Here is a 14767-nt window from a genome sequence, read left to right on the forward strand (position 1 = left end):
CAATTGTTGACATTCTGGATTTGCTTAAAACACAGGGCCATAGTGAAAACACAGGCTTATCACGAGACAGTCCTGGTTACAAGTATTTTATGATTACTGACTTATTTGCATAGGACTAGGTTATGAAACACGGAGAAGGAAATGGCAACCCACTCCAGTACTCTTGCCTGGAAAATCCCATGGACGGAGGAGCCTGGTAGGCTGCAGTCCATGGGGTCGCTAAGAGTCGGACACGACTGAGCGACTTCACTTTCACTTTTCACTTTAAAGCATTGGAGAAGGAAATGGCAACGCACTCCAGTGTTCTTGCCTGGAGAATCCCAGGGACGGGGGAGCCTGGTGGGCTGCCATCAATGGGGTCTCACAGAGTCGGACACGGCTGAAGTGACTTAGCAGCAGCAGCAGCAGCAGGTTATAAAACAAGGATTGTGGATTATCTCCAATTCACAGAGGAGGAAAGTGAGACTCAGAGAGGTTAATAACTTGCCCAAAGTCACACAGCTCTCAGACTGTAGCCTGACTGGGCAATGGGAAACTGCTTGGAGTTGTTAGCAGAAGAGAACATCTAGTTGTTTAAGCCTCCCTAGAGGCATCTGGAAATGCAGATAATCCTCTCAGAGGGCTGTTAGCGAGGATTCCACGAGCTGGTGCCCGGCCTAAGCGTTCATTAAACGGTCCCTGGTGTGGTTATTATCTTTAGTGTTAATAATATCAAGTATCCGTCCAGATTCGACCCTCTGCGAATCTTACACCTATTTGCATCCCTCAGGGATTCCAGCCCAGGAATCACTCCAGAGCGCCTTCTCTGGGTTAGCCAAGCATGGTAATGTGGTAACGGGGGGCCGGCAGCCACGGGTCCCTGCCTTGCTCAACACTCTGAGTCACACCCTTCTTCCAGCCTCCTTGGAGGCTGGGCCGTGTCGCCCCATTGCTCTCGCTGATTGCTCTCACAGTCGTCACCCCAGACATGCCCGGCTGCACCTCAATCTCTCAGTCTTGCTCTATGACTTGGTTCAGCTGAGTCAGCCAGAGGGAGGCTCAAGGGGGAGGAAGAAATTTCATCAGCGGACAAGATCCTGGGATTTCAAGGCTTAATTAACCATTGAGGGATGCTCATCAGAGGCTGGCTATCCTCATCCTTAGGCTAGATTCTTCCTTTAAAAAATTGTTCAGGGACTTCTCTGCTGGTCCAGTGGTTAAGAATCAGCCTTGCAATGCAGGGGACATGGGTTTGATCCTTTTTTGGGAACTAGGGTCCCACATGCCCTGGAGCAACTAAGCCCATGCACCACAACTAAAAATTGATGCAGACAAATAATATATTTTTAAATGTTCTTTAAAACAGTGTTCAGGTGCATGATCAAAATGTAAAGAAGGATTTCCCTGGTGGTCCAGCGGCTAAGACTCCATGCCCCCAATGCAGGGGACCTGGCATTCAATCCCTGGTCAGGGAACTAGATCCCACATGCCACAACTAAGAGTTCACATGCAGCAAATAAAGACCCTTCATGTTGCAATGAAGACTGAAGATCCTTGCATGTGCAACTAAGACCTGGTGCAGCCATATATATATATGATATTGCAGGAGGATTCTTTACCATCTGAGCCACCAGGGAAACCCCCTTTATATAGATATAGATACAGATGTGTATATGTATATATGTGTGTATATGTGTATGTGTGTATATATGTGGTATATATGAGTTTGTATGTTTGTATATATGTGTATGTGTGTATATGCGAATAGTGTGTATATACATGTATATGTATACATATGTGTATATGTGTCTGTGAGTATATGTGGGGTATATATGTATATATGTCTGTAGATATGTATATGTGTGTATACATGTATATGTATATATGTGTGTATATGTGGATGTGTGTATATATGTGGTATATATGAGTTTGTATGTTTGTATATATGTGTATGTGTGTATATGCAAATAGTGTGTATATATGTGTATATGTATACATATGTGTATATGTGTCTGTGAGTATATGTGGGGTATATATGTATATATGTCTGTAGATATGTATATGTGTGTATACATGTATATGTATATATGTGTGTATATGTGGATGTGTGTATATATGTGTAATGTGTATATGTATATATGTGTGTATATCTATATATGTGTGGACATATATATATATCAAGAATACATTAGTATATGGAGAAAAAAATTAAGTCATTCTCTCCTTCATCACTCCTAACCCCAGTCCCCAAGGCCCCGTTAGCATTTTCTGTGTTCCTTCTGAGACGCCGCTGCCCAAGTCTGTCTGTCAGAGGTGGCTGCAAGCACACACAGATGTGCACCTCCGTGCTTTGAAATATATTTCCCAATCTGCTTCTCTTCTGTTCAGAACTATTGGCCTTGGTCTTTTGAATGGCTGCATAGTATTCCATGACGTTATCCCGTCATCATTTCAACTATCTCTTTTTTTTAATTAATTTTTATTGGAGTATAGTAGCTTTACAATGTTGTGTTAGCTTCTGCTGTACAGTGAGGTAAATCAACCATACGTATACATAGATCCCCTCTTTTTCGGATCTCCTTCCCGTCTCGGTCACCACAGAGCACTGAGTAGATTCCCTGAGCCTGTGAGGAGATTCTCGTTAGTTACCTATTTTATACATAGTAGTGCACATATGTCAGTCCAATCTCCCAATTCCTCCCATCCCCCACACACACTTTCCCCTTGGTCTCTACTTCTGCTTTGCAAATAAGTTCATCTGTATCATTTTTCTAGTCAACTGTCTCTTACTGACAAAGATTTTAAATATTTGCATCTCTTGGGCCATAATGACTGTTCTTCTCAAATATCTTTTTCTGGAGGTTTTTAAGAGGGTTGGTTCTCACTGCTGCCAACATGTGGACCCAAGAGACAGGCAAGAAGCAGAGACAGACGCATGAATGGACAACATCATCTACTGCCTGCAACCTCCTCCCTCAGGACTCAGCTTCCCCAGCTGCACAGAGAGGGACTCCCACTTCCTTCTGGCTTTGAATTCTCTGGGTATCCCTGGTCTGACCCCAAAGGCCAGAGGCAGGAGCGTTCTGGAGCTCTGGGAAGTAGAGGCCAGGGAGGCCAGGGCAGCTGGCAACCAGGTTCAGCCAGAGCCCAGGACTGACCAGCGCTGAGTCAGAGAGGAGCTTTTTCTCCCTGCCTATGGCAAGCCCAGTGCCCTGCCTGGCACCCCAGCAGCTTGGCTGGGGCCCAGCTCCCTAGCCAGATGGTTAAGGGTCCCAGGCTCAAGAACTAAAATCCTAAAACAGCCTCCAGGGACTTCTGGGCACCTGGCCCTCTGGTGTGAGGTCTGAGGGATGCCCGCCTCCCCACCCAAGTGTCTGGGAAGGGGTGGTTTTCCCACTCCCCATTTAGGGGTGGAAATAGCCAGAGCTAGACAAGAGCAGAAATGCTCAGGGCTGTGGCCCAAATGAGCTGCCCAGGTGGGAGGAGGCAGCGGGAATCCAGAGCCAGAGAGGCGGGGTCCAGGGCCACCTGCCAAGCAGGCCAGATGCCCAGGGACTCGGGGTGTGGCCCCAGCACTGAAGAGGGCCTGGTGCAGCCCGGCCCCCACTACCTGACCCTCAGACAGCTCTCCCTGCTCTCCCCAGGGTGCCCCCCCCAACTCCTGGGGCCCCTGCCTTGCCCCAGGCCTCTCACCAAGCCTGGCTCCCTGACAGCAAACCTCCTGGTGGGCTCTGCCTGTGACTAGGGAGTCGCTGGGAGACACCAACTGGCTCATGACCCTTCTGTTGGACTTTGAGTCAATTTCCAGAGTTTCACATGACCTCCGAGGCCCTGCAGGGCCCCACCACCCCTACCTCCTCAGCCGCACACCTGCTCCAGCTTCCTCAGTCTCTGTCACTCTCAGCACCTTTGCATTTGCTGTTCTCCTAAAGAATCTGCCTTCCGTGCAGGAGACCCTGGTTCGATCCTGGGTTGGGAAGAACCCCTGGAGAAGGGAAAGGCTACCCACTCCAGTATTCTGGACTGGAGAATTCCATGGACTGTATAGTCCCTGGGGTCGCAAAGAGCTGGACACGACTGAGGGACTTTCACTCTCACTTTTCAGCCTGGAACAACCCTGTCCACCCAACACATACACACCCTCTGCCTCCCCTGTCTAGCTCCTTCTCACGCTACTGGCGTCCCTAAGGGCCTCTTTCTCAGAAAAGATCTTCCCTTTCTAAAGGAGACTCCAGTCTTTCTGCGAGGGCTTCTCTTTGCCGTGGCTTCTCTTGTTGCGGAGCACAGACTCTAGACACACCAGCTTCAGAAGTTGTGGTGCATGGGCTTCGCTGCCTTGTAGCCTGTGGAATCTTCCCAGACGGAGGACTGAACCCGTGTTCCCTGCATTGGCAGGTGATTCTTAACCACTGGACCGCCAGGAAGTCCGCCCCTCGTAGTCTTCCTCCACTACATCTGTCCTTGTTTGCTCCATCTGCTCCCCACTAGAACAGAAGCTCCCAAGGCCAGGGACGCCGTGGGGTTGTCCAGGGACGTGGTCTGGGCCGAGGAAACCATAAGAGTGACAGCGTATGCTGACAACTTGCCTGTACCAGCTCTGGCCTTCATACGTGTTCATCAATGTGAACACATATGATGTGTTCAATGCCCTCTACAGCCATAAAATACAGATGCTATTATTACCATCTCCCTTTTAAGAAGAAACCGAACACAGAGAAGGTAAGTCACTTGCTTCAAGCCACACAACCAGGAAATGTTTTTGAGCAAACTGGACTCCTGTTTCAGAGATGTGGAAAGTGAGACTCAGAGGGGTGTGAGGGTCAGCAGGGTGACTGAGGGTAAACCGCAGGCCTCACTCTGGGAGTTGCTGCTTCTACCCACCCCCCACCATCCCACCATCCCACCACACTGCCATCCCACTGCCTTGTTGCTGCCTGGTAGGAGGGCAAGGCTGGCGCCCAGAGCCCAGTTAGTGAGCGCGGGGAGGCCCAGCACCAAGCCCCAAGGTTGCCTCGTAATTAAAGACGCACCCATCAAAGACAGCTCCAAGGTACCATTAAATATTCATTAAGCAAGGACAAAATAAATCCAGAAGGTAAAACGGGTTGGCGCACTATGGGGTGACGAACATAAGAACACGTCCCCACAAGACAAGTAACTGGTTCTTAAAACAGCCTCGGGGTTTCCAGACACCGGTAAAACCACCAGCGCCCTTTGACCCAAGCACTCTCGGCATCTGGGAACATGCCCCCAGGAAGGAGCCCAGGAGGAAAGAAAATCAGGAACGTGTCTGACGTTGCTCCTAACCAAATCCCGGAGGCGCGCAGATGTCCACCAAGAGAACCCAGGGGTGCCTGAGGACAGAATCCCCTCCCCTGGGCTGCTCAGTCCAGGACACTTTCACCTGCCTCACCTCTAACCTTTACACAGGCTGTTCCCTCCACCTGGAAAGCCCGTTCCACCTCTGCTCACCTGGCTCTCGCCTAACCATTTCTTTAAAAGAAAAACTCCATTTTTTATTTGATGCATTTATTTTGGGTTGCGCTGGGTCTTCTTTGCTGCGCTCTGGCTTTCTCTAGTTGCGGTGAGCAGGGTCTAGGCTTTGTTAAGGTGCACAGGCTTCTCACTGAGGCGGCTTCTCTTGTGGTGGAATACGGCGGGCTCTAGGAAGGTGGACTTCAGTAGTTGCGGCTCCTGGGCCCTAGAGCTTGGGCTCAGTAGTTGTGGCACACGTGCTTTAGCTGGTGTGAGGCACATAGAATCTTTCACATCGGGGATTGAACCCGTGTCTCCTACATTGGCAGGCGGATTCTTATCCACGGTACCACCAAGGAAGTCCGCCTAATCATTTCTTGGCTGCAACTAGAAGTCCTTCTCTCCCTTCCTCTCCCCCATGGGAAGGGCAGGTAATAGGCAGGTTCCTTCTGTGACACCCCAAACAACCTGACCGGTGCTGCTCCCTCGAAGCTTCACCACACTGGTAGTAAGCGCTCACCTGGAGTGCTTACTGGCGCCCTCTCCAAGACTGTAAGCGCCTGGAGGTGGGAACCAGAACTGCCCTGGAGCCGCCCAGACCAGGAGGCCTGTGCTGGGAGTCATGTCTGGTCGTGGGGCTCACGGGGCTCATGCCCAGCTGTGTCCCAGAGCCCCGCACGGTGCCTGGTGCGGAGGTTACCCTCAACGAACAGTGGCTGGATGCAAGGTACGGATGTGATGCTGAGGGTTCCCCATGGCAAGCGGAACCCCTGAAAGTCCAGACCTGCTTTCATAAGTACACAGAGACACACATGCACTGCGATGCTCAGCGAGATAAGCATCAGCTTCATCTTGGGTGAAGTCACTGAGATTGAAAACCCATCTCAGTAGCGGTGATGGCTGAACAACTTGGTGAACAGATTGAAAACCACTGACTTGTTCATTTTTAAAGGGTGAATTTTACGATGTGTGAATTATGTGTCAAAAAAACCCTTCATCTGTGGACTTCTCTGCTGGTCCAGTGGTTAAGATTCCGTGCTTCCACTGCAGAAGGGCTTGAGTTCAGTCCCTAGGACAGCTTAGTACGTGCCCTTGCCAAGGCTGATGGAAGCAGCCAGAAAGTGACTCTGTCCCTTGGGAGGCCATGAAGCCCCTAAAGTCTTCTCTGCTCAGAGGCAATCCCCCCATGTGGCCCACACTGTTTGTTGTCCACTCCAAATCCTTTCTCCCTTAATAATAGAATCACGGACTTTTTAGTTAGACACAAGACAGTGTGGAATAAAATCAGTGTTTCCCATGTGACTAAGTTCTGGCCAATGAGATTTCAGCATAAATAACATGGCCGCTTCCAGACAAACTTTTTTTTTTTTTAATTATTTTTGGCTGTGCAGGGTCTTCATCGTTGTATGGGCTTTTCTCTAGTTGCGGTGCATGGTGCATGGGCTTCTCATTGCAGTGGCTTCTCTTACTTTAGGGCACAGACTTAACAGCACATGGGCTTCAGTCGTTGTAGCACATGGGTTCAACCGTTGTGGCTTAGTTGCTCCATGGCACGTGGGCACTTCCTGAGTCAGGGATCGAACCCATGTCTCCTGCATTGGCAGGCAGATTCTTTACAAATGAGCCACCAGAGAAGCCCCAGAAGAATTTCTTAAAAGACAGCTCTGGCAACTACAAACTGGCACTTGACGTGGGTGCTTGCCATCTACCTCTACAAGGATTAAATCCTGTGCTGCTACAGCTGCTGACCTTTAACATCCCCTGAAAGGAGTTTAGGGTGAAGAGCAGAAATGAGACACTCTGTGCTGGGGAAATACTGGCAGGACAGGTCTTCAGATGGTTAGATATTTTCAGGAGCTGATTTTATGAGCCCAATTCTCATATCTCCTCATATCTAGAAAAGCACTAAAATCCTTCATGATGATGACTGTTTATCGTGACTAGCAGGAAAGCTTCATGAGACTAGCAGAAACCTTCTAGAAAAAATATGTGCTTGATGGCATGTACTCTTCTTTCATCAGAATCATATATATACTGTCCTTCCCTCCACCTCTTTGGAGTAGTTTCTCAGAGTTATCTGAGATACTGTCTCCTGGGCCACAGTCCTCATTTTGCCCCAAAAAAAACTTAACTCACAACTCTCACATTGTGCTTTTTTTTTTTAAGGCAACAGCTAGTAGGGGCCTTTTATCTCCTGTTCCCCATTTCCTCTGTCCTGCTGGCTGGATTTTGACTGTGATAGCTGGAACTCAAGCAGCCACATTGGATTGTGAGGCAGAAGTCACTTGTTTAACACGGCAGAGCAGCAAGAGAGAATGTACACGGGTTGGGAATAATCATGGAGCTGCCCTACTAGCCCTATATTATCAGCCTTCCCACTGCATGTCTGTAACCTAAGCCTCTATATTAAGTCACTGGTATTTACATCACTCTCAAGAAAATCTAGTTCTAATTCAGAACCACTGTAGTCAAATTTGCTTCGCTGGTGGCTCAGATGGTAAAGAATCCGCCTGCAATTCAGGAGACCTGTGTTCAATCCCTGGGAATTGAATCCCTTGGGAAGACCTCCTGGAGGAAGGCAGGGCAACTCACTCCAGTATTCTTGCCTGGAGAATCCCATGGACAGAAGAAGTTGGTGGGCTACAGTCCACAGCGTCGCAGAGTTGGACACAACTGAATGACTAAGCACAGCACAGCACATAGTCGAGTTTATAGTGAAACAGTGGGGACCAATTCCAAGAAGCTGAAGAGAAGATAGCTTTCTGTCTGCCTCCTTGCACTTCTTTACTTCTTCCCAAAACACATGTTAAGCAGGTTACTTTATCTGTGTTAAATTAAAAAAAAAAAAAAATCCCAAACTCAAATGGGAAGAGTTGGTGCAAATATTAATAATGTAGCAGGGGATTCCCTGGCAGTCCAGTAGTTCAGGCTCATTTGCTTCCACTGCAAGGGGCAGGGGTTCAATCCCTGGTCGGGGAACTAAGATCCTGCACGTCATGCGGTGCATCCTACATAAGCGGAAAAAAATAACATAGCAGACGATGTGCATGTTTGTGAACACCAAAAAGCTATGCGTTTACACAGATATTACTAAAATTTGTCTAGAAGTTATACAGAGACACACATGTACATACACACACATACACATTTTCCTCTGTCACTCCTTGATGCCTGTGCAGCTAAATTCCAACCATGATTAGCAGGGTGTGTTCCCCTGGGGCCAGTAGCCTCCAGGGCTCCCAATTATAATGCCTGCATGGCTGCAGCCCAAGCCTACTCTAGGCTAGAGAGGCTGGGACCCCCTCCAACCCTCTCTTGATAGCAGAAGCTCAGGTTTGATTCTCTAAGAGATGACAAAGATTCCCCCCAGAGATATCTTCCCAGCTCCTTCAAGTGAGCCTTTGAGTGCCAGGCAACCTCAGGAGAATACTGGGGGCCTTGCCCTAACAGCATCACTAGCCCCATTATACTGATGAGGAAACTGAGGCCCAGGGAGCCACAGAAAGTAATCACCAAGGACAGGCCTGGGATTTGGCCTCTCTGCTACCTCCCAGCTCTTTCCCTACCAACACGCAGGCTGAATGGTGCAGAGCAGGGGTTTTTTTTCTTTTTACAATCATTTATTGGGCACTTACTGTGTACTAAGCACTGTACCAAATGTTTACGTAAACTGTCTCATGTGTTCCCCACAATGACCCTATGAGGTCGGTTGGATTATTTCCACTCTAAAGATAAGGGAAGTGGGGTCGGGACTTCCCTGGTGGTCCAGTGGTTAAGAATCCGCCTGCCAATTCAGGGCACACATGTTCGATCCCTGGTCCGGGAAGATTCCACATGCTGCAGGGCAACTAATCCCGTGTGCCACAACTACTTAGCCTGTGCTCTAGAGCCGGGAAACCGCAGCTACTGAAGCCTGCACGCCCTAGAGCCTTGTGCTCCGCAACAAGAGGAGCCACCACAATGAGAAACCCGAGAACCACAACTAGAGAGTAGCCCCGGCTCGCCGCAACTAAAGAAAAGCCTGCCCAAACATGAGGTCAGGAGTGGAGGAACAGAGGCAGCTGAGTGGCATTGATGGAGACTGGGCTTGCCCTGACAGTGAGGAGCTGCCAGGGCGGCCTGAGGTCTGCTGGGAAGACAAACAGGGTGCGGCCCGCAGGGGGCCCCCTTGACCCACCGTCTACACCAGCAGACCCCAGGCTCCGAGAGCCCAGCTGCCAACTCAGACGCTCACTTCTCTCTCGGGCTCCCGGAGCCTCCAGACCACTCACCAGGGTGCACACAGTGACCATGGCGGGAAGTCTACATGCAGCTCGGTGTCCTCGTCTGTATGATGAGAGAATTGAGAGATGGTGTCCGAAAAGAAAGGGCCTTCCTGCCATCCAGTCCAGAACAGCACTGTGACCTAGGGCTCGGCGGCGACAGGTCACTCGGGCTTGGGAGGGGTGGTCAGCCCACTCTCCTGCCCCAGCCCAGGACTCCTGAGCGGTGACAGGTTGTGGAAGAGAACTGAAGGGACAAAGGTCAGTGGGTGGGCTGGCTCAGGCAGGCTGAGCAGCCGGGACCCCTGCAGGGAGGCTGGCCCCCTCCTGAGGGCCCTCCTCTCCCCAAACCCCCCACCCCTTAGACCTCCAGCCAAGTGGCCCCCTGGACTCACGCTTCCAACACCCACAGGTCCCCTGTCCCAGCCCCCACCTCCTGGACACTCAGTCATCAGTCCTGCCCCATGCTGGCCTCTCCTCTGCCTCCCGCCTGCCCCTCTCCAGCTCTACCTGCACAGAGGAGTCCAGGTATGAATCTGACCTGTCACTGCCCTACAGACATCCTTCACTGGTCTGAAGGGCCCGCAGGGTGAAATGTAAGCAGCTTACAGGGCTTCAAAGGCCCCCCTGCCCTCCTAGCATCCGCTCACTCAGGTGCTCCCACCACCTTGGGGATGTTCTGCCCTCTGTAACTATGGCCACATTGTTCCCTCCACCGGGCGCACAGTCCCACTGCCTCAAGGGCTGTGTCCTCCAAGATGCCTTTCCTTGTTCTTTCCCGAGATCTCTCAGCCTGCCTTAGCCAGCTCTGCGCTGCCCTGAGCCTCCCCAGATGGCCTGGAAGGCCAGGGAGAACCCCTCAGAACCTGGTGCTGACGGGGCCCCGAGCAGGGCTATAAAGCTCCCTGAGGCCAACTGATTGGCTCAAATCCAAACTCCTCTTACGTGGCTGGATGAGCCAGGTCCACTCGTTTAACCTCTCTAACAGTTCACACCGCCCAGGATCGTGTGAGGATTTTTAGCATACCTCAAGCATCTGCCTCCCTTAGACCGTGAGCTCCTAAACACAGCAGGTGCCTAATAATCAGCCTGCTTCCAAGCACAGGGCTTCCCGAGGACAAGAGGCAGAGGCCCAAGGGCAAGGCCTGCAGACAGAATGCTCCTCAGCCTCAAGCCCTGCTGGCCTCTCTGACTCCCCACCCCTAGCAACAGACAACATACTCACCGCTGGGTCGACCTTACCAGCGTCTCCTCTCTTCCATAGCTCACCTAGGCTCTGCCCGCGGGGACCCTGCACCACCCATCACCTCCCACCCCTGGCGCTGAACCAGCACTGGCTCTGCCGATGGAGCCCTTTTTGCCCATCAGATGGTCCCAAGGCGCCAGGGGCCCTTCTTGGGATGTGGGTGCTCCCAAAAGGGGTTCAGCAGAATTTGAGAGTATGTTTGGGCTGAGGTTTGGCCCCGATGAGGGGGGGATGCCTTGGGCCAACGTGTCCACCCCGAGGTCTGCAGTCAAAATGAGATCGGCCATCATCCAGATATCAAATACAAAAGGTCACAGGCCCTAGCCAAGCTCAGGTCTGTCCAGGGCCTTCCCCGAGGAGCTCCCGCGGCAGGACCACTCCTTCCCTCACTCTTCAGACCACTGGCCCTTTCTCAGCTTGTATGCGGATGCTTCATGACACCTCCCTCAAGAGGCCTTCTCTGACTGCCTCCTAAGTTAAATCAGATTCCTTTATGAGCCCCCACTTCAGCCTCTGCCCACTATCCTCACAGCTGGACTGTCAGTGAGGCCTGGCCTTGGGCAAAGCAGCAATTCAAAACCAAGGAGACGGACATGAACCAGAAGTGTTTATTGCAGAAATTTGGCCAAGATTTCAGCTAAGTAATCACAGGTGAGGCTAGGCTGGGGCCCTCTGCCCAGGATTGAGCAGGTAAAACAGGAAACGGGCAAAGGAGGATATCGGGGCTCCAAGCCTCAGAGCTGTGAGAGGATGTTGGGGGCCAGGCTGCAGGTGAGGCCTGTGCCATCTGGCTCCACATTCAGGGATTTGACGATGCCATCCTCTATCACCATGGAGAACCTGCCAGAAAGAAGGGCCGGGCCACGTGAAACAGCCTGGCCTGGAGGCTGGCAATGGAGACAGGTGGGGTAGCAGGCGAACACCCCACAGGGGACCCTCCCGCTTTTACCTTTTCAGTCGTTGATTCCCAAAGAGATACACCAGTGATTCATCAAGTAACAGATCTGTCTCCTGAAAGGAGAAGCAGAAAAAAGGTCAGGAACCCCCAAAACAGGCCAGGTCCCCTGGCCACTCCCCACACTGTCCGTGTCCCTCCAAGTCCCTGCTTCCAGGATGGAGGCTGGGAGTGCACTCACCTTCCCAAAGGTCCCAGTGGGGTCTGCCAGGAGCCGAACCTAAGGAGAAAGCAAAAGTCACAAAAAAATCTCCACCTTGGCCCCAGATCCCCTGCAGGATCCATAGCTCACCTTGCCCTCTGCGTTGTGGGTGCGTGCCCACTCTTGAGTCACAAAGACATCATTAACTGTCAGACATGCCACCACCTGGACCCCCTTGGCCTTCAGAGCGCCAGCCTGCTCCACGAACCCTGGCAGGTGGGTCTGGGGAGGAGAACCAGAGAGTTAGCAGGTGGATAACTGCCTCTGCTCCTCAGCCCACCCTTTGTCTCCAAGCCCTCCTCATTTCCCGACGTCAACAGCTTTGATCAGACAATGAGAACTGTGTAAGCCACAGTCCCTTTTTGCTTCCCTAGTGGCTCAACAGTAAAGAATCCGCCTGCCAACGCAGGAAACGTGGGTTCGATCCCTGCATCAGGAAGATCCCCTGGAGAAGAAATGGCAACCCACACCAGTATTCTTGTCTGGGAAATCTCACGGACAGAAAAACCTAGCGCCCTACAGTCCATGGGGTTGCAGAGAGTTGGCACAACTTAGCAACTAAACAACAACTAAGAAGCTCGGATCCAAATTCAAGTGTTCCTTGGTCAACACCATGAACGTCCCATGAACAGGACTGTCTCATTCACCCGAGTCCCAAGTCCCTTCCACAGCCCCTGTCACCTAGCAGGATCAAAGAGAGGCATTGCATCACCTTTTCTCCTACATCCCTACACTCACAGTCACAACTTATTTCTTAAAAACCTGATATGCTTCTTTAACTGTCATATCACCTACGTCCCATTGGTACAAGCTGTCCCAGGACTATGCAGGACTCATGAACAATACAAACATGCATACAAGATCCCAACTGCTGAGCCCCAGAAGCGCAGGCCTCACCTTGGAACAACCAGGGGTAAAGGCACCAGGGAGGCCAAACAGCACTCCCTTCTTGCCTTTGAACAGCTCTGCCAGGTTCACCTTGTTCCCAGGCTCCTTTTCAAATACCTCCACCGACGGAATGGCATCTCCCACCTAGAAGGAATGACTCAAAGGTTAAGGGCAGGGGCAGGGCAGCAAGGGCGGGGTGGGGGTGCCCACAGAGGGCTGAGTAGCCCTGCCTGGTCCCGTGGAGCTAGGGTTGACACCCAGCAGGGAAGTCCACCGCTGTCAGAGCTTCCAAAGGTCCCTTTCCTGCGACCACCTGGTTACCCCACATCCTCCAAGTTTCAAGGTGGCCCTATTCCTCTTACGGGCCAGTTGGTGACCACAGAAAAAAAGGAGAGACGGCCTCTCTGGCTGTCGCAAGAGATTGAGTAAACAAGCTGAATTACAGGAAAGAAGTGGGACAGAGCGGCAGGAGGAGGCCCTGACAACCCGGAGGGAGAGGACGCTGGGCACGGCTGAGTGTGCCACGTTCAAGACGAGAAAATGGGAGGGCAGCAGAAGGTTGGGGAGCAGGGTGCAGGTCCCTACATCCAGCAGATACAAGTATAGAAGGACTCCCTTCAAGGGGGAGGGATCAGTGTTCCTGGGAGTGTGTGCGGGCTTCACGGGCCAGAAAAAGTAGACAAAGGGAGCAAAGTCAGGGGTGAGGGTAGAGCCTGGAGAAACCCAGCAATGGGTGGTAGGATGAAGTAGGAGGAGGGGATCTCAGAAGACTGTGAAGCAAGGGGGAGCCCCAAGGAGCTGGGGATGGTTCCAGAAGATATGAGGGCTGAAAAACTCAGCAGAAGGGTGCAGTGGGGGAGACAAAACAGGGTTCTAAGAGACATCATCTGTTTCAAAGGATGGGGAGAGTAACACCCAATAACTTGACAAAAGCAGCCGGAGGGCGTGGAAGAGGGCAAGTATAGGAGTTAAAAAGAGTAAAGGAGATGGTTACATAAGGTGGGGAGAGCCATGGTACTCCACTTGAAAATGGTGGAGACTCATCACAGGTGTCCCAGAGTTGGTGTGGCAGGGAGACGAGAGGAAGGCCCGAAAGCCTTGAGAACTGTTAGAGGAGATGGGGCACGAGACCCCTAAAACTGGCGACATCGTTGCAGCCACGGGGGTCTTGTTGAAGGAAACAAGGGGAACGGACGGCGAGAGGAGTCTCTATGGCAGCGGGAAAGTAAGAAAGATGGTGACTTTCCCCCAGACAAGCAGGACGAAGGGGCGTGCGGAAATGAGTGGAGTTGGGGAGGCAAAGAAATCAGGCCTGGCTGGGCCCGCGGTCACCTTGATCGGGGCCATGGCTACAGCAGCGCTTCTGAAACCTCGGACCCCGCCAAACGTCCACTCGAGGATTCTTTCCAGGCACCCTCGGGATCCCGCCGCTGTCGTTGACGCACCCTCAACGATGGTCGCCCGGGACACCACCGAGCCCGGTCTGCAGCCCAGGACGCGTAACCACCCCAGACGCATGCCGAGTCATAAAGTCAGAACAGCCCCGCCCACGCTTCGAGGCTGAGGTAGAAGGCTGGGTGGAACCGGAGCGCTACGACCCAATACTGCGAAAGGCAGGGCAAAAGATGGAACGGGGGCGTAGGTTACCTGGCCACCCGCGAGGCGCCGCGCGGACGGCGCCCGAACGGGTGGGGCTTCCGACGAGCTCGGTATTAGGGGCTGGATCACCGGCGCGCGTGCGAGCGGGCGGAGCTTATTTG

General features: G+C 52.0%; 1 protein-coding gene across 1 annotated transcript; it reads right to left on the reverse strand.

Annotated features, from left to right (window-relative positions):
• Positions 1-11556: 11556 nt before the first annotated feature.
• Positions 11557-14765, reverse strand: PRDX5 (peroxiredoxin 5). The gene is made up of 6 exons (XM_043870532.1): positions 14340-14765; positions 13017-13151; positions 12210-12341; positions 12099-12137; positions 11912-11973; positions 11557-11802 (listed from the first exon to the last, which is right to left on the reverse strand). The coding sequence occupies exons 1-6, from the start codon at positions 14523-14525 to the stop codon at positions 11697-11699; spliced, it is 660 nt and encodes a 219-aa protein (XP_043726467.1). The 5' UTR covers positions 14526-14765; the 3' UTR covers positions 11557-11696.
• Positions 14766-14767: the final 2 nt, after the last annotated feature.

Source organism: Cervus elaphus, chromosome 2 (assembly GCF_910594005.1).
Source record: "Cervus elaphus chromosome 2, mCerEla1.1, whole genome shotgun sequence".
In the NCBI taxonomy this organism is placed as follows: Eukaryota; Metazoa; Chordata; class Mammalia; order Artiodactyla; family Cervidae; genus Cervus; species Cervus elaphus.